This window comes from Schistocerca nitens, chromosome 1, assembly GCF_023898315.1.
Source record: "Schistocerca nitens isolate TAMUIC-IGC-003100 chromosome 1, iqSchNite1.1, whole genome shotgun sequence".
NCBI classification, from domain to species: domain Eukaryota; kingdom Metazoa; phylum Arthropoda; class Insecta; order Orthoptera; family Acrididae; genus Schistocerca; species Schistocerca nitens.
Window position 1 is genome coordinate 287903566 of NC_064614.1, and position 19018 is coordinate 287922583.

General features: G+C 39.9%; 1 protein-coding gene across 2 annotated transcripts in view; it reads left to right on the forward strand.

Moving 5' to 3' along the window:
- LOC126248196 (protein TAPT1 homolog) overlaps positions 1–19018 on the forward strand; it is a 137931-nt gene that overhangs the window by 66380 nt on the left and 52533 nt on the right. For both annotated transcript variants that reach the window (XM_049948996.1, XM_049949005.1), the window contains exons 6-7: positions 3146–3243; positions 3475–3625. In XM_049948996.1, the coding sequence (XP_049804953.1) occupies positions 3146–3243; positions 3475–3625 (249 nt within the window). The remainder of the gene's footprint in view (positions 1–3145; positions 3244–3474; positions 3626–19018) is intronic.

Sequence of the window (19018 nt, forward strand, 5' to 3'; positions counted from 1 at the left end):
TCCATTTGTTCTGCCGCGTGTTTGACTTCCGCGGCGGAAGGTACTAGAGTACCTTCATGTTCAACTGTACCATTTTGCTCAAGGATATAGGCTGGAAGAATCAATACCCTGTTCCCTTGATGATGATGATGATGATGATGATGATGATGATGATGATGAAGTCCCATACTCCTTGACAGAGCGTAGGGGAATGGCGCGGGAGACCCGCGCCACCATACTAGGCAAGGTCCTTGTGGATGTGGTTTGCCATTGCCTTCCTGCGACTGTAATGGCGATGGATGATGATGATGATGATGATGATGATGATGAAGATGACACAGTAACACCCAGTCATCTCAAGGCAGGTGAAAATCCCTGACCCCTCTGGGAATCGTATCCGGGATCCCGTGCTCGGGAAGCAAGGACGCTACCGCAACACCACGAGCTTATCTATGAGAAATTCCTAGATTTTCTTGTTATAAAATTTTCTGTCTCAATCACATCTTAATTGTTTAACTCTATGTCCAATGCTTTGTGCTTCATTTGTGGTTTCATATTTGTGTTTCAGAAAGAAAATTTGACAGAATTTACTGTAATTATCTTTAAAACATAATTAATATTTAGCATCTCCAACTGATTCTGTAGTCATTGGTCCAGTGACAGCTCCATGACTTAATTTGCTAGCAACTGTGGAATGATGTTTTAGTTGTTTGAATGGTTTTCTGTGCATTTTTTATAATGTACAACCATTGAAAAATTCATTCTTGTAATGTTCTATATTGATATCAAGTTTCTTCTAGATATTCTTCATGTGTTGGTTATTTTGATCACCAAATCTTTTGTGGTACACCTGGAATCTTTCAGAGGCTGTCAATATTAACCATTTATTGATCAAATGCACCCATGTTAGTCCTCGTGTTCCCAATGAAACGACTTCAAGAATATCAAATTTCTGTTTACAAAACAGAATGCTGTTTTAACTAAGTTGGAATCCATTAGATTCTCAGTGAGTATTCAGATTTAAAAGCCAGCAATAGGTCACAAAATCCATCATTTATTGGAACATATCTAGATTGTGACTATTATGTTCTCATTATCGGTGCAATTACCAAAGAGTGACTTAGATACCAATGTGCCAGAGCATAAAAACTGATAAATGACACAGACCTTATGTGACTGACATAAAACTCAATTTTTGTGTCATGTATCAGTGTCAATGCTTTACTAATTGCACCAATGATGACTATGTGACAGTCAAAATGTAGATCTGTTCCAGTAAGTGATGGATTTTGTGATTGTTGTTTTTCTTTAAATTTGAAAGTACTGTTTATTTGAAGTGTTGATATTATAACGTAAATTCTTCCCCTTCAACTCTTCCGGCAGGAGGAGGACCCACTGGCTCCGAAAGCATGTGGAAGTTAAATACTTTTGTGTGTGTGTTCCCCTGCTGCCACTAGGTGAAGAGATTTGTTTTTGTGTGTCAATTTACATTATGTTTAAAGTGATATACTTCATAGCACCACTGCCTCTATAGCATTTATTTTCAGCAATGTAGTTTCCAGTTGATGCACATGTGATGCATGAAGTAAATGCAGCAGTTCTGCTTATCTTCTCCTTTTACCACATGTTAGTGTTGTCTGCTCCCCAGTCCCCTAGTTTTTTTTGCACTTATTATATAGACATTTTTAATTTGCTCTTTCTTTTGTCATCTTCTTTCAATTATTATTTTGTTCCCTTTCATGTGTTAGAAACAACGGATGCAATAGATTGCATTGTATTTTGTTCATTCAATCAAGTGAGGAAATTCAAACTCTGGTGTTCTGACGATATTGTGTGCCATAGATCTTTAAATTTTCGTATTCCATTTCCAGCATAGGCATGACTTGACCATTTAATATTCCTTCAGACAATGCATTCTTTTCATGTTTTGCTACTTCATCATATAGATCTATAAATAACTTCTGCAGCTTAGCTGCATGTGTGCTAATATCTTCCGTTTTGTCATGTCAGACCTGGGGGAGGGGGAGGGGATATTCAATTAGCCTGTTAAGCATTGCATGCTGCTATGTTCAAATCGTGCTGCTTGTAGTTTGTCCCATGCTTCTGTAGCATTATTGCACATTAACGTATTTCAGCAACTGGTTTACTTAGAACACTTGCTATCAGACGTTGTCCTTTTCCCATTCTTCATTGTTGCCTATGGTTCAGTAATTGGTTCTCATGACAACACCACATGTTTGTGCATACCATAACTAAAGGCTTCAAGTTCATATGGGGGTAAGTAGTTGCATCAACCACCTGTCTTATGTGCTCAGAACCATATATCAGAGTACTGCTCTTCTTAAAGCAGATAAGACAGGTTGCTGACACAATTACTTAGCTCTGAAGATAAACCTGAGCGATCAAAACATATACTTTAATTAAAAATGTGTAACTAAAATGGAGCAATAAATGAGGGTTATCCTGAAAATGTATTATAAAGAGTTTCTATAAAAAAGACATTTTGAAAATACCATGGCATAATAGTTTACACTGAACCCTTAAACATTTTTCCTTTATTACGATAATTATGAACATAAAAGTAAAGATTCTAACAATTTAGTGTTTTAGTGTGTATTAGATCTATCTGGTTTGGTAGTCGTTTGTACTGACTGAGGCAGCACAGTGGATGAGATATTTGATCCACATTTTAGAGGAACAGGGCTCAAATTCCTTTACAGCTGTAATAAATTAAAATTTCCATAGTTTTCATGAATTTCTTTGTGGATGTTTGAGAAGTTTTCTTTGAAAAGTCCATTGGCAAGTTCTTGCATATTGTTGTCCAACTTTTGCTCTGTTTGATGTCCTTGTTGTCAGTGGTATGTAAAATCTTAATTTTTATTCCTTCTCTTCTCCTTTATTTCCTAGTGTTGAATTTATTAGTGCTGCTAGTTCTCAACTGCACCTGGTTTATCATCAGCACTCAAGGGGCGTAGAACATATTATGAATGCTCTCACCTCCAGTATGTACAATCGTCAAGTGAAGTGTTTTAATTTCTTGATAAACTCTTCAGAAAAGTTGCAAAAAATTAAAAAAAATAGTATATGTTGTAACATTTATATTTGTATCTGTGGAGAGAAACTGCTAGGGAAAATTTTTGTGCTGTTACTCCTTGACTTATAGCAGTATTACACAGCTTACTTGTGCTGTTTCAAGCTACAACTCTCAATGTAGCTATAAACTCAAACAATAAAGCTTTATTAACAATTATGATGTCAAATAATGTAAGTGCAATTCATTATTAACTGATAATTTTATGACTAAAATTGACGGGTAGTTCACAGTCAGAATTGGAAATGGTAAATGGCAATGGTTCTGTCTTCAGTTATGTGCCATAATGAAATGAAATTTTGTTTTACTGTTAACCATAGAACAGTGTACCATTAAGTGAAAGTGGTGTTAAATCTAAGCTGAAAAAAAATTTTGTGTCTTACTTAAACAATTTTTTTTTTCAGTTTGTTGAATTGAAGGGAAGTGTCTTCAAGAAATTTGATAAAAATAATCTGTTCCAAGTGTCATGTAGTGATGTCCGTGAACGTTTCCATTTATTTGTGCTGTTATTTATTGTAGTACTGCAGACTATGAAGGAGTACTCCTGGAAAGAAGGTAATGTGTTCTTATTTTTTCTACATATTTTTCTAGTTGTTTGAAAGGAACATGTAATATTGAAAGAATTGCCACAGTCATTACCTAATAACTAAAAATGGGTCAGGCATAGTTCATTTGTCACTTACAAATTTGATGGCTTATTGTGCTGGGATGAAGAGAAACCAGAATGCTTGTTACACATTGAGAAGTTTGTAGAACATATTGTACATTAATTCTTGTTCATTTTCAGACCAGTAGGAATATCTGCTTGTGACCAAATGGTATGTTTTTGAGCACCCATCTTGCAAAAGACTTTCTGAAAAAATAAGTTTTGGTTTTCTCTGTTGCAAAGCATGATATTTATCTACTTCACGTAACAGCACACTTGTGAATACTTGTCGCTACTTCTTGAACACATGCTTTATTCGCTGGTGTGACGGCAAATATCTTACATGTTTATAAAGTTGCTTTGCTAGGTACTCTCATCATTCATGGAAGCAGATGCATTGTCTATTTCTGACCACAAAAGCAATTTTTTCTATGCTTCAGCCTGTCACAAAATATCAACTACTGTCAACACATCTGACCTTTTGTTATCCATAACAATCACAAGTAGTGCCCCCATTGGTTTCTATGGGGATTACTGAAATTTCTTAGAAAATATTGTTTTATATTATCCAGAATCAAATACCAGTTATGAGAGCAGATATGTCAAGTATTAACACTTCACCAGAAATTATGTTTACTGAATGCACATGAAAGAACACGTGGAGCTGAACAGTCTATCTCAACAGATTGTGTTCTTGTTTGTACACACATCAATATTTTTTTCATTATTTATCCATTGTGTTCTGTAGATCCATCAGGAAGGATAACCTTCCATAATGTGGAATGAGTCAAGGTATACATGGACAAAAGACAAGGTAATCACAGAAACTTAATCTGTACCTTTTATTAACAGTCATACAAAATTACACTACTAAATATAATACTAACTGGATTTAATCAATTAAATTAGAAAGAAAGCTGTTGCTTTGAAAACAGGTGCCTCCTCATTTAAACTGTATAACTGTTCTGTACCTGCTATTGGTGGTTTAATATGTACTTGATCACAATGGTATTTTTCAAAGAAAATACTTAACTGCATTTGTAAATACGTAGTCCTGTTTATGGTACATTACCACTTGTCATGCAGCTTTACAATGAACGTCTACTTATGTAGATAACAAAATTTTTGAATCCCTGAATTCAAGCATCCAGACACACTGTATAAAAGGTGAACTGGGAGCTATTTGAACGTCTTCTCACGAGAGTACACACCTTGATTCTGAATGGCAGACAAGGTCCACTCAAAAACTGTATTTGTCTCTCATGTTGTGATTATGCAGTAGTAGTTCATCTGCAACTGATTTTTATTATGTTGTTGTTATTGTTGTTGTTGTGGTCTTCAGTCCTGAGACTGGTTTGATGCAGCTCTCCATGCTACTTTATCCTGTGCAAGCATCTTCATCTCCCAGTACCTACTGCAACCTACATCCTTCTGGATCTGCTTAGTGTATTCATCTCGTGGTCTCCCTCTATGGTTTTTACCCTCCATGCTTCCCTCCAACACTAAATTGGTGATCCCTTGATGCCTCAAAACATGTCCTACCAACCGATCCCTTCTTCTAGTCAAGTTGTGCCACAAACTTCTCTTCTCCCCAATCCTATTCAATACCTCCTCATTAGTTACGTGATCTACCCACCTTATCTTCAGCATTCTTCTGTAGCACCACAATTCGAAAGCTTCTATTCTCTTCTTGTCTGAACTATTTATCATCCATGTTTCACTTCTGCATGTGGATACACTCCATACAAACACTTTCAGAAAAGACTTCCTGACACTTAAATCTATACTCGATGTTAACAAATTTCTCTTCTTCAGAAACGCTTTCCTTGCCATAGCCAGTCTGTGTTTTATATCCTCTCTACTTCAACCATCAGTTATTTTGCTTCCCAAATAGCAAAACTCATCTGCTATTTTAAATGTCTAATTTCCTAATCCAATTCCCTCAGCATCACCTGATTTAATTTGACTACATTCCATTACCCTCGTTTTGCTTTTGTTGATGTTCATCTTATATCCTCATTTCAAGACACTGTCCATTCTGTTCAACTGCTCTACCAAGTCCTTTGCTGTCTCTGACAGAATTACAATGTCATCGGTGAACCTCAAGGTTTTTATTTCTTCTCCATGGATTTTAATACCTACTCCGAATTTTTCTTTTGTTTCCTTCGCTGCTTGCTCAATATACAGATTGAATAACTTCGGGGAGAGGCTACAACCCTGTCTGACTCCCTTCCCAACCACTGCTTCCCTTTCATGCCCCTCAACTCTTATAACTGCCATTTGGTTTCTGTACAAATTGTAAATAGCCTTTCGTTCCCTGTATTTTACCCCTGCCACCTTCAGAATCTGAAAGGGAGTATTTCAGTCAACATTGTCAAAAGCTTTCTCTACGTCTACAAATGCTAGAAATGTAGGTTTGCCTTTCCTTAATCTAGCTTATAAGATAAGTCGTAAGGTCAGTATTGCCTCACGTGTTCCAATATTTCAACGGAATCCAAACTGATCTTCACCGAGGTCGGCTTCTACTAGTTTTTCCATTCGTCTGTAAAGAATTCGCGTTAGTATTTTGCAGCCGTGACTTATTAAACTGATAGTTCGGTAATTGTCACATCTGTCAACACCTGCTTTCTTTGGGATTGATGGAATACTCTCTTTGAAATCCTGATGGCAGCAAGTGGAAAATACAGGGAGCAAAAGGCTGTTTACAACTTGTACAGAAACCAGGTTGCAGTAATTAGAGTCGAGGGGCATGAAAGGGAAGCAGTGGTAGAGAACGGTGTGATACGATATTGTAGTCTATCCATTATGTTGTTCAATTTGCAGATTGAGCAAGCAGTAAAGGAAACAAAAGAAAAATTTGGAGTAGGAATTAAAATCCAGGGAGAAGAAATAAAACCTTTGAGGTTTGCTGATGACATTATAATTCTGTCAGAGACAGCAAGGGACTTTGAAGAGCAGTTGAACGGAATAGATAGTATCTTGAAAGGAGGATATAAAATGTATATCAACAAAAGCAAAATGAGGATATAAAATGAATAGCAACAAAAGCAAAATGAGGATAATGGAATGTAATCAAATTTAAGAGTCTGTTTGGGCAGCAAAATAAGTGATGATAGCCGAAGTAGAGAGGATATAAAATTTATACTGGCAATGGCAAGAAAAGCGTTTCGCAAGAATAGAAGTTTGTTAACATCAAATGTTAATTTAAGTGTCAAGAAGTCTTTTCTGAAAGTATTTGTCTGAGGTGTAGCCATGTGTAAAAGTGAAACATGGGCGATAAACAGTTTAGACAAGAGAGGAATAGAAGCTTTTGAAATGTGGTGCTACAGAAGAATACAGAAGGTTAGATCTGTAGCTGTAACTAATGAGGAGGTACTGAATGGAATTGGGGAGAAAAGAAAATTTGTGTCACAACCTGAGTAGAAGAAGGGATCTGTTGGTAGGGCACATTCTGAGATATCAAGGGATCACCAATTTAATACTGGAGGAAGACATGGTGGGTACAGATTGTAGAGGGAGACCAAGAGATGAATACAGTAAGCAGGTTCAGAAGGAAGTAGGTTGCAGTAGTTACTTAGAGCTGAAGAGGCTTTCACAGAATAGCCTAGCATAGAGAGCTGCATGAACCCAGTCTTTGAACTGAAGGCAACAACAACAATAGCAACACCTTTAAACCAGTTGTAGGCCTGTTTACATATCGTCTAAGTTGCCTCTCCCAAGGTTAAGTTCAGACTCTTAATTAGTAGGCTTTTGTCAATCAGCAAACATTACAGTTTTTGAACTGCCCTTTAAAACTGTTACAAAATTATTTAGACAGCTGGAAAACAAGATTGGGCTCAGTATCAATCTTTTGTAGGATCCCACATTATGTTCCATGTTATGCCCATAAATAAGCAGGTACCAGAAGCTTACAGAAACTAGGAATGTTAAATGATAATTAACTGCAAGAGGCAGGAATCAAACCGGAGGCCTTCATTTTACCAGTAAGTGACTATAATTGCTAAACCATGACAGACACTACAAGATGTGATTAAGCATGGTGTTGTAGTTAGCACGCTGGATTCGCACTTGGGAGGATGACGGTTCCATTCCCCATCCGGCCATCTAGAACTAGGTTTTCTGCAATTTTCCTAAATTGCCCAAGGCAAATACTGGTGTGGTTCCTTTGGAAGGGCATGGCTAGTTTCCTTCCCCATCCTTTCATGATCTAAGCTTGTACTCCATCTCTAGTGACCCCGCTGTCAGTGAGACATTAAATTCTAATCTTTCTTCCTTCCTCCCTTCCTTCCACACACTGTGACATTGCTCCCCTCCTTGCAAAACAGTGACTTACTGTTTTGGAGTGGACTATATGTTCCCGGATCTGGACATAGTCTGTGGTCCTATGTATGAGTAAACGTTCGTATTCTAAACGTGACACGTTCTAACAACCCTACCACAACAAAGGTCAAAATTTAATAATGATTGTGGTGTTGCTTACGCTGCTAAATACTGCATTTTCGGGCAACAACAAAGTTATTATGTGGCAGGTGTCATTAGAACACAGTTAATAAAGTCATTTCATGTAATAATAAATTAACTAGGCACTCATCTTTTCGTGTTTCCCAAGCTGGTCTCATTGTAAAATCATGGCTCAATCGTCGAAAATCTAGGTGGTGGTGATTCCAAGCTCGGATGCAAAGAGGCCTAGATTTTATTCTGCGATATTCAAAAGTTTTGTAGATGCGCTTCACAAACCATTCTTGAAGGTTACACTTTTGCAGGACAATGGTGATGTAAAAAAGTAATCAGCACTCCGAATTTAAGTTACACTTCTTTTTTATTACTTTTGCTGCAATATCGCGTAACACACAAAACATCACTTCACAATGCAAAACATACTTGAAAACGTCTTCCTCACTGTTAAAGTTCACATTTTATAAACTGGCTACAATATGCGTCTTTCCAACACGACGTCCGAGACTTGACTTTCTCAAGGTCCGACTCTCTAAATCTAACTAACTAATAATCGCTTACGCGCCCAAAAATCAGAGTTACAAGTACGTCAAAGATCATAGTGACAAAAGAGAAAATACACACAAGAATAATATCATTGCAATATAAACATATCGATGAATCAAAGTACTTCTACATTAATGAAATCAAATCTGAATGTTGTCTCAGAAATATGTCAACTACTTTAAAGAAACACAGTAGAATATTACTGGTATCGAGAGGTTCAGGTGAGGTGCTGTAATGGTTACGTAATTAAAGTACCATTACAACGTCCTCATGGTCACTGCAACACTTAAACAGAATTATCTCCATTAAGGCTTTGCATTCATTGCATAAGGTAAGTCTTGCCGCTCCTGGGATTGGAATGACTCCTTACCCTCTCCCTTAAAACCCACATCCTTTCGTCTTTCCCCCTCCTTCCCTCTTTCCTGATGAAGCAACCGTTGGTTGCGAAAGCTTGAATTTTGTGTGTATATTTGTGTTTGTTTGTGTGTCTATCGACCTGCCAGCACTTTCGTTTGGTAAGTCTCATCATCTTTGTTTTTAGATATAATATCTACTTTAGTCACACATCATTAATCTGTGCTTGCGACATTCAGTTGTCACCTGAGGATGGCCTAAGAAGCTGGAAGTCAGTTTGTGACCAAATAAATATAATTTTACAGAACATTAGGAAGTTTTTTCTATTTAATACTATTATCGTGTTCTGCCAAGCAAAGGTGGAAAATTCAATTAGTGTTAAATTATATAAATGTTGATCCAGTAGTGAATGGCATCTCTGAACATGATGCAGTAACCATATTTAATAACATTCCTGATTACACCTAAGTGGGGACATGGAGAAAAGAGTAATTGCTTAACAAATAACAGAAAGTTTCCAGGCAGCCTTACAGGAAGATAACTGTTGGGATGGGCAGATGTTAATTCCAGATTTAATGTATTTATAGATGGATTTGTATCGATTTTGAACAGCTGTTTCCAATAACAATAAATTATGCCACTAATAAGTCATGAAAAAATTTTGAATTACCAAAGAAATCAAAATATCATGTACAAGGAAAAGAAAATGATATGAAATGCCTAACACAAACAAAGAAACAGGTCTGATCTCATATTATAAAAAAATACTGTACTCTCATAAGGCAAGTGATTAAAAATTACAAGAAAATCTTTTGTAGAATTAATTATTCTGATAATAAAATTAAATCAATGTGGGCAATTGTTAAAAAGGAAAGTGTGAAATCAGTTAAGGAGCTTGGGGACTTGGTCATTGAAGAAAAAGAGGCAAATAATAAATCATAACATTCAGATAGCCAATGTATTTAGTAATCACTTTCTAGGGGTAGTTCTTAAAATTGACAAGGGGCTAAAGTAACAGAATACATGCAAAAAACAGTGCTATTGCCACATGCTGTTACTCTATGCTCTGCCAAAGAAATTAAGAGTGTAATTAGCTCCCTCAAATCCAAAAACTCTCACGAAGTTAATGATATTTCAGCTAAAATATTACAAACCTGTTCTTCACATACATGCAATGTATTCAGTTTTCATATGCAATACATACTATCAAAGGGGATATTTCCTGACACACTGAAATATTCTGTTGTCAGACCCCCTTACAAGAAAGATAGTAAGACAGATATTAATAATTAATGATCAGTGTCACAGTTTATATCATCCTCAAAGTTACTGCAGAAGATATTGCCAACTGGTATTTTATGTGAATTGTCAAAATCATTCGATTGTGCAGATTGCAGTATTCTCCTGGAGCAGCTTAAATATGATGATATCAGAACTCTTGCTGGCAATTGTTTTTCATCTTAACTAACTAAAAGGATGCAGAGAATTGCATTAAGGACCTCATAGGGTGTGCACAACAAAACAGCATCTTCAGGATAGAGCATAATCACTATGAGTGTACCACAGCGATGATTATTATGCCTGATCTTGTTATATATAAATGATGTGATGTTCTGCCTTGCTGGACATTGACCTCCATCTCTCTGATGGCTCCGTCCATACTCCATCCGTACCTCTGTCCATATCAGGCCCACTAAACATCAAAAGAAGTGGTATTTTGACAGCTGTCATCTCTTCCACATCAAAAATCACCTCCACATAACCTGGTCACCCGTGGACTTTGTATTTGCAGTGATGATAATTCTCTTACCCAGGGCACTGAAGGTCTCACAAAGGCCTTCTCAAACAAGTACTACCCTCAAACCTAGCCTGGAGACTTCTACCATTCCCCCCGAACCAGCTGCAAAGGAACATCCCATCATCACTCAGTATTATCTCAGACTGTAGCAACCAAACCATGTCCTTTGCCAGAGCTTCACTTGTCTATCGTCTTCCCTGGAAATGAGGGACTCCCTTCCCACAATGCATCCCATCTCTCCTAAAGGGGTATTCTGTCACCCACCCAGCTTACACAACATCCTGGTCCCTTCCTACGCCATTTTCATTCCTAAGCCCTTACGGCAGGGGTTATTTTCATGTGGAAGACACAGGTGCAAGACTTGTCTGATTCTCCCACCCATTACATCCTGCTCTACTCCTGTTGCAGGCTTATCCCATCCCATCACAGGCAGGGCCACCTGTGAAAGCAGCCATGTCATATATCAGCTCTATTGCAATTTCCGGACAGAATTTTTTGTGGGTATGACCACAGCCAACTGTACACCATAATGAATGACCATTAATGAACTGTGGCCAGCAGCAGGGTTGAACACCTATTTGCAGAACACACTGCTAAGCACAACATGTTTCAGTTCAGTGGGTGTTTCACAACCTTTGCCATCTGGATCCTTCCCCTAGCACTGGCTTTTCTGAACTATGTTGATGGGAGTTACCATTGCAACACCTCATTTGTTCCTGTTAATCCTCCTGGTTTCAATGTCCACTAACACACAGGCCTCTCACCCTTTGTCCAATAACCTCCGTTTCCATTGTCCTGTCACCCTCTCTCAATCCACTTCTCCATGTCATTGTCATCGTGTGCCAATGGTGGTGTCCATATTTTGCATTCCTATCCTGTGCATCTGTTGCCTCTTCTTCCTCCTACATTCTTATCCCATGCACCTGCTGCCTCCCTTCAAACTATCAGCCACCCTTCCCCAACCCCAACCCCAACCCCAACCCCTGCTCCTGCCTTCTGTCTCTTTGCTCCATTTAAACACCCCACTCGTCGCAATCCCTCAACCCAGTCTACCTGACGAACTGCAGTCCCAGCATGGTGTGTTCAGTTGGAAAAATAAAACAATAACTGCACAGAGGTGTGTGTGTGTGTGTGTGTGTGTGTGTGTGTGTGTGTGTGTGTGTGTGTGTGTGTGTGTGTGTGTGTTGGGGGAGGGGGAGGGGGGTGGTTGCGCGCATTTTTCTGATATCAAAGAAGCAGAAATAATTATCTTTTTTCAATTCAATTATTGTAATCAAGTTTAGTGAATAAACCGTACACACTTGACAGTGTAAATAGCATCCTAAAAATGGCTATCTGTGAATGGACTGTCACTTTACTTAGGCAAAACATGATACATGCAGTTCTGTACTACACATGTCCTAACCACATCATTAAGAGTAATGCATGTGGATATTATCAATAACTGAAACAAAATATTTTAAGTTCTTAGGAATTTATATTGATAAGAACCTGAACTGGAAGTCAAATCTTCTTAAATATCTACTTTTGCTTTCTGGATAATATCAGATTTTGGAGGTGAAAATGTCAACATGTTGTCTTCCATTTCCGATTTATGGCATCATATTCTGGTGTAATTCATCAGTGAGGAAGAACACATTTGTTGTACAGAAGTGTGTTATGTGCATAATATATGATGTCCCCTCTACCACCTCTTGTAAACAGCTCTTTAAACATTTGCATGTACTGACAAAACAGCCTCTCAGTAACACATTTATTCCCTTACAAAGTTTGTTGTTAGCTGTTAATCACAATTTAAAAACAATGCCAACATTCATAAATAAAATATCAGAAGTAAAAAATTATTTACACCATTCATCGCTCAGCATAAGTATGGCACAAGAAGTAGTGAGCTATTCAGCCATGAAAATCTTTGACCCCATAAACAAGCTAAAATTGTGTCTGCTAGACAACTCCTGAAGAGGTCCTGAACATGCAATAATAGTGTGTGTGTGTTTGTCTGTCTGTCTGGGAGAGGGGGAGAGAGAGAGAGAGAGAGAGAGAGAGAGAGAGAGAGAGAGTGTGTGTGTGTGTGTGTGTGTGTGTGTGTGTGTGTCCTCCTTGACACCTGTGACTAAGCAAGGTAGCACAGATGTTTGGAAGGACACTGATGTGGAGAAGGAAGTTGGTGATTGAAATTTCATGAGAAGATTCTGCCGCAACAGATAACACCTTTCTTTTAATGGTGTCCTTTCCATCCCAAATTCTGTATCATGTCTGTGACACACTCTCCCCTATTTTGTGATAATACAAAATGTGCTGCTCTTCTTTGGACTTTCTTGAGATACTTTGTGAATCCTAGTGGGTAAGGATCCCAGATCGCACAGCAGTTCTCCAAAAGAGGATGGACAAGCATAGTGTAGGCAGTCTCTTTAGCGGATCTGTTTTCTACGTGTTCTGCCGATAAAATGCAGTCTTTGGTTTGCCTTCCCCACAACATTTTCTGTGTGTTCTTTCCCATTTAAGTTGTTTGTAATTGTAATTCCTGGGTGTTTATTTGAATTTACGACCTTTAGATTAGACTGATTTATCGTGTAACTGAAATTTAATGGATTCCTTGTAGCACTCATGTGGATGACCTCACACTTTTCATTATTTAGGGTCAGTTGCCCATTTTTTCACCATTTAGATACCTTTTCTAAATCATTTTGCAATTTGTTTTGATCTTCAAATGAGTTTACTAGACAATAAACGATAGCATCATCAGCAAACAACCGAAGGTGGCTGCTCAGATTGTCTCCTAAATTGTTTATATAGATAAGGAACAGCAGATGGTCTATAGCACTATCTTGGGGAATGCCAGAAATCACGTCTGTTTTACTCTATGCCTTTCCGTCAATTACTATGAACTGTGACCTCTCTGACAGGAAAGCACGAATCCAATCTCATAACTGAGACAATATTTCATAAGCATACAATTTCACTACAAGCCATTCGTGTGGTACAGTGTCAAAGATCTTCTGGAAATCTAGAAATACGGAACCAATTTGAAATCCCCTGTCAGTAGCACTCAACACTTCGTGTGAGTAATGAGCTACACTGAAGCACCAAAGAAACTGATATAGGCATCTGTATTCAAGTACTGAGGTATGTTTACAGGCACAATAAGGTGCTGGAGTCGGCAACGCTTATAGAAGACAACAATTGTCTGGCGCAGTTGTTTAATTGGTTACTGCTGCTACAATAGCAGGCGATTTAAGGGAGTTTGAAAGTTGTGTCATAGTGGACGCACGAGCCATGGGACACAGGATCTTCGAGATAGCAATGAAGTGGGGATTTTCTCAACGACCATATCACGAGTGTACCGTGAATATCAGGAATTTGTCGAAACATCAAATCTCTGACATTGCTGTGGCCAGAAAAAGATCCTGCAAGAACGGGACCAATGAAGACTGAAGAGAATTGTTGAGCATGACAGAAGTGCAACCCTTCTGCAAATTGATGCAGATTTCAATGCTGGGCTATCAACAAGCATCAATGTGTGAACATTCAATGAAACATCATCCATATGGGCTTTCGGAGCTGAAGGCTCACTTGTGTACCCTTAATGACTGCACGACACAAAGATTTGCACCTCACCTGGGCCCATCAAAACCGACATTGGACTGTTGATGACTGGAAACATGTTGCCCTGTCGGACGAATCTCGTTTCAAATTTTATCAAGTAGATGGATGTGTATTGATATGGAGACAATCTCATGAATCCATGGACCCCACATGTCAGCAGGGGACTGTTCTAGCTGGTGGAGGCTCTTCATGGTGTGGCATGGGAGCAGTTGGAATGATATAGAACCCCTGATACATCTAGATACGACTCTGATAGGTGACATGTACATAAGCATCCTGTCTGATCACCTGCATCCATTCATGTGTATTGTGCATTCCAACGGTGTCCATGAGGCAGTTGTAGCAAAAACAATTACCAAAGTATAAAGGACAATTAAGTGAAGGAGAAAGATTTATATGTTCAGAAACTAGATAATGAAGCAGTAGTATCATTTCTCAGTGAGGAACTTGAAACTTTTAGCTTAGTGCAGCAGCACGTAGATGAATTATAGTCACTGGCATGGTATTAAGTATTCAGTGGCTCAGTGAAACTTGGGAAAAGAGATGATTGCGCAAATTACATATGTATATATTTAAACAATCATTTTTAGTTTCCTTTTCATGTTAGATCATTTTATCTACATTTTCAAAGTACTTTTACAAGATGAAAATCTTTTTTAAGTCATTCGGATAACTTGTGTATGTGCCAAAGCATTGCCCAGGCACTTCAGAACCTCCATGAGTAAGCTTATGAGGTTCCTTCGGCATGGAGGGGCAAGAGGAAGCATCACTAGTAATGTGTGCATTTCTACTCATGGAAGAAGTAGCTCAAATGTCAGTCAGACACTGGCAGAAATGCTCGAACTGACCTGAAGTGAAAGAATGTGGGTCACAAGGAAAGCAGATAGCATGTGTGTCTTAATTGCACTAGTGGAAACTCCAGGTAGGAATATCAACAATTTAGGAAAAGGTAGATTGCTACTTACTGTAAAGATAACACCCTAAGTTGCAGACAGGCACAATTAAAAGACACCTACACATAAGCTACAGCCTTTATTGGAAAAAGAGAAACACTCACTATTCATTCATAAAAGCAAGCACACCTCACATACACACATGACCACCAACTCTGGCAGCTCAGGCCAGAATGCAACTATCACGTGAGACAGAAGCAGCAATCTGGAGAGGAAGGGGAAGGGGAGGGGGAAGGGAAAGGGAAAGGGAAAGGGGAAGGGAAGGGGCAGTGATAGCAGTGTATGGGTGGAGGAAGAGAGGAGCGCTGTTCGGCAGAGTGTGTAGGATGTAGAATGCCAACAGGCGCATTGTCAGGCAGTTGTGGGGCAGGGAGGTGGATAAAACTGAGTGAAAAAGGAGAGGATTGGAGAAAGATGTATGGGTCCATTGGCAGAGGGTGGCAAGCAAAGTGTGTAGAAGATGAGAATGGGTAAGAGGTGATAGGACAGAAGGTACAGAAACTGTTGGATGGAGGGCACAGGGACAGTATGTTACTGCAGGCTGAGGCCTAGATATTTATGGAGCAGAGAATATGTTGTAAGGATAACTCCCTCTGTACAGTTCAGAAAAGCTGGTGATGGAGGGGAGAAAACAGATAGCTCGGATAGTGAAGCAGCCATTGAAATCGAGCAAGCTGTGCTCAGCTGCATTTGTGCCACAGGTTGGTCTACTTTGGTCTTGGCCACAGTTTGGAAGTGGTCATTCATCCCGGTGGACCGCTGGTTTGTATTCATACCAGTATAAGAAACTGTGCAATGACTTCAGCAGAGCTGGTAAATGGCATGGCATGGCTGCTTTCACAGGTGGCCAGACCCCTGATGGGGTGGGATAAACCTGTAACAGGACTGGAATAAGAAGTTCTGTGTGAGTGGATTGGGTAGGTTTTGCACCCGGGTCTTCCACAGGGGTATGATCCTTGTGGCAAGGGGTTGGGATTGGGAATGGCGTAAGGATGAACAAGGATGTTATGGAGGTTGTGTGGGCAATGGAACACCACCCAGGTAGGATGTCCTTCATTTCAGGCCATGATGACAGGTAATCAAAGCCCTGGTGAAGGAAGTGGTTCACTTGTTACAGTCTGAGGTGGTATTGGGTGTCAAAGGAGGCACTCCATTGTGACTGGTTTTTTGGGGGTGGTGGGAGAATTTGGGGTTTGAGGGGAAATGGCAGGGCTTGGTGAGGCCCTCAGCATACTGGGTAAAGGAATTTTTGTCACTGCAGATACACCATCCCCAGGTGACCAGGCTGTAAGGGAGGATTTTGTTTTGGTGTGAAAGAGATGACAGCTGTCAAAATGCAGGTAATCTTTATGGCTGGTGGGTTTAATGTCAACAGAGGTGTGGATGGAGCCATCAGAGAGGGGGAGGTCAATGTCTAGGAATGTGGCTCACTGGTTCGAGGAGGACCAGGTGGAGTGGGTGGGAGAGAAGTTGTTGAGGTTGTGAAGGAATGAAGATAGGGTGTCTTGGCCCTGAGCCTAGATCATGAAGGTATCGCCAGTGTACCTGAACCAGGTTAGGATTTTGACGTTTAGGGAGGGCAGGAAGCTCTCCCCTTTGTGGCCCATAAGCAGGTTGGCATAGGAGTGAGCCATGCGGGTGCCCATGACTGTGCCATGGGTTTGTTTGTATACATTCCATTTTAAGGAGAAGTAGTTGTCGGTTACAATAAATTTAGTAAGGTGTATGAGGAATGAGGTAGTGTGTTCGGAGTCTGAAGGACACTGGGAAAGTTAGTGTTCAATGGTAGTAAGACCATGGGCATAAGGGATGTTGGTGTACAGGGAGATGATGTCAGCAGGGACAGGTAGGGATCCAGGTAAATGCGTGGGTATCTTTGATGTAGGAGGCTAGATCACGGGCAGTTGGGTGGAGATGTTGGTCAATGAGGGCCGAAATTCTTTCAGTTGAGGAAGGGAGGGGGGGGGGGGGACAATAACAAGCCACAAAGGGGTGTCCAGGATTGTTGGGTTTGTGGATTTTGGGGAGAATGTGGAAGGTGGATGTGCAGAGTGTCATAGGGGTGAGGAGGGAAATGGATTCATGGCAGAGGTTCTGGGAAGGGCCTAAAGCTTTAACCAGGGATTGGAGTTTGTGTTGGACTTCTGGGATGGAATCACTCTGACAGAGTTAGGCGGAGTAGTCAGATAATTGGTGGAGGCCTCCTGCCAGGTAGTCACTGTGATTTATAACAGCAATGGTGAACCTTCATTTGCTGGTGGGATGATTAGGTCAGGATTAGTTTTGAGGTTGTTTGTGGCTGTTCTTTCTTTTGTTGATAGATTGGTGTTGTGAGTTAGGGACGTGGGGAAGGATGGTGAGACTAAGCTGGAGGTAAGAAATTTCTGGAAGGTGACCAGCAGGTAGTTGGTGGGAGGGTGGAAGGATCACAGGTGGATGGTGGTATGAACTGGGAGAGGCAGGTTTCAGTGTTGGAATTAGGTTGGTTTTGGTTAGAGGGATTGGAAGTAAAGAAGGGTTCTCATTGCAGGGATTGGGAGAAGGGGAGTAGGTCTTTGACAAGTCCAGCAAGGTTAAATTTGGGTGTGTTGCTAAAGGTGAGGCCTTTGGATAGGACAGAAACTTCTTTGGAGCTGAGGGCTTTGGTGGAAAGATAAACAATCATGTTGCGGGAATGTTTCAGCTCTGTATTTGGGGGATGTGGTAAGTTGCTGCTGTGAGGGGTGGACAAGGAGAAACACTGTGGGTAGGATAGGGGTTGGATAACTTACGGAGGTGGCATATGGAATGCTCCTCCAGGTGCTGGAGAATAAGGGATTCAGCTTCAGAGATGTGATGTATGAAGTAGGGATTGCACAGTAGCAGTATCTTTCGGAGGTAGCATAGGTGGCTCTGGGATACCTGTGCAATGGAGATGTGCTTTTGAGGTACTAGGTTTGTGAGGGCCAAGGACTGGCGGACTCTGGAAAGGTGAAGGTCATTGTGAAAGGAGGGGGTGGGATCCAGAGAAAGTAGTTTTTATGGTTATGTGGTTTGGAGGGATCCCTTAGTTTAGATAGTATTTAAGAAATAGGATGTTGGACAGTGTTTTAGCCAGGGAAAGTGATACCTTTCTGAACTGGTGCAAAAAGATGGAGCTGGGGTCCATTGTGGTAGGAATTTTGTAAAAGAAATGGGAATGATGTGTAAATGGGCAAAATAGGCCCAGATGGTTGTGAGAGAAGCTGAATAAGAGAAAATGCACATAAAAATACATAAAGAGATGCAGAAACATGTAAAGATATACAAAAATGCACACATATACATAAAAATATGCAAAAATGCATGAAACCATGTGAAAGCACATAAAATTATGCACAATTATATTTAAAATGTACTGAAACATGGGAGAAAAGGAATGGATGAGGTACGGGAGTAAGCGGAGGGGGAGGAGGGATGGGTTAGCTTGAGGATCCAAGTTCATGTGGCGTGGATCCTCATCAGGTTTCTCCACTCAGCCACCAGTTTTTCTGAACTGCACAGATGAGAGTTATCTTTACAACAAATTCTCCACTCCTGTAACTATCCTGGCCTCAAACTATGATAACATA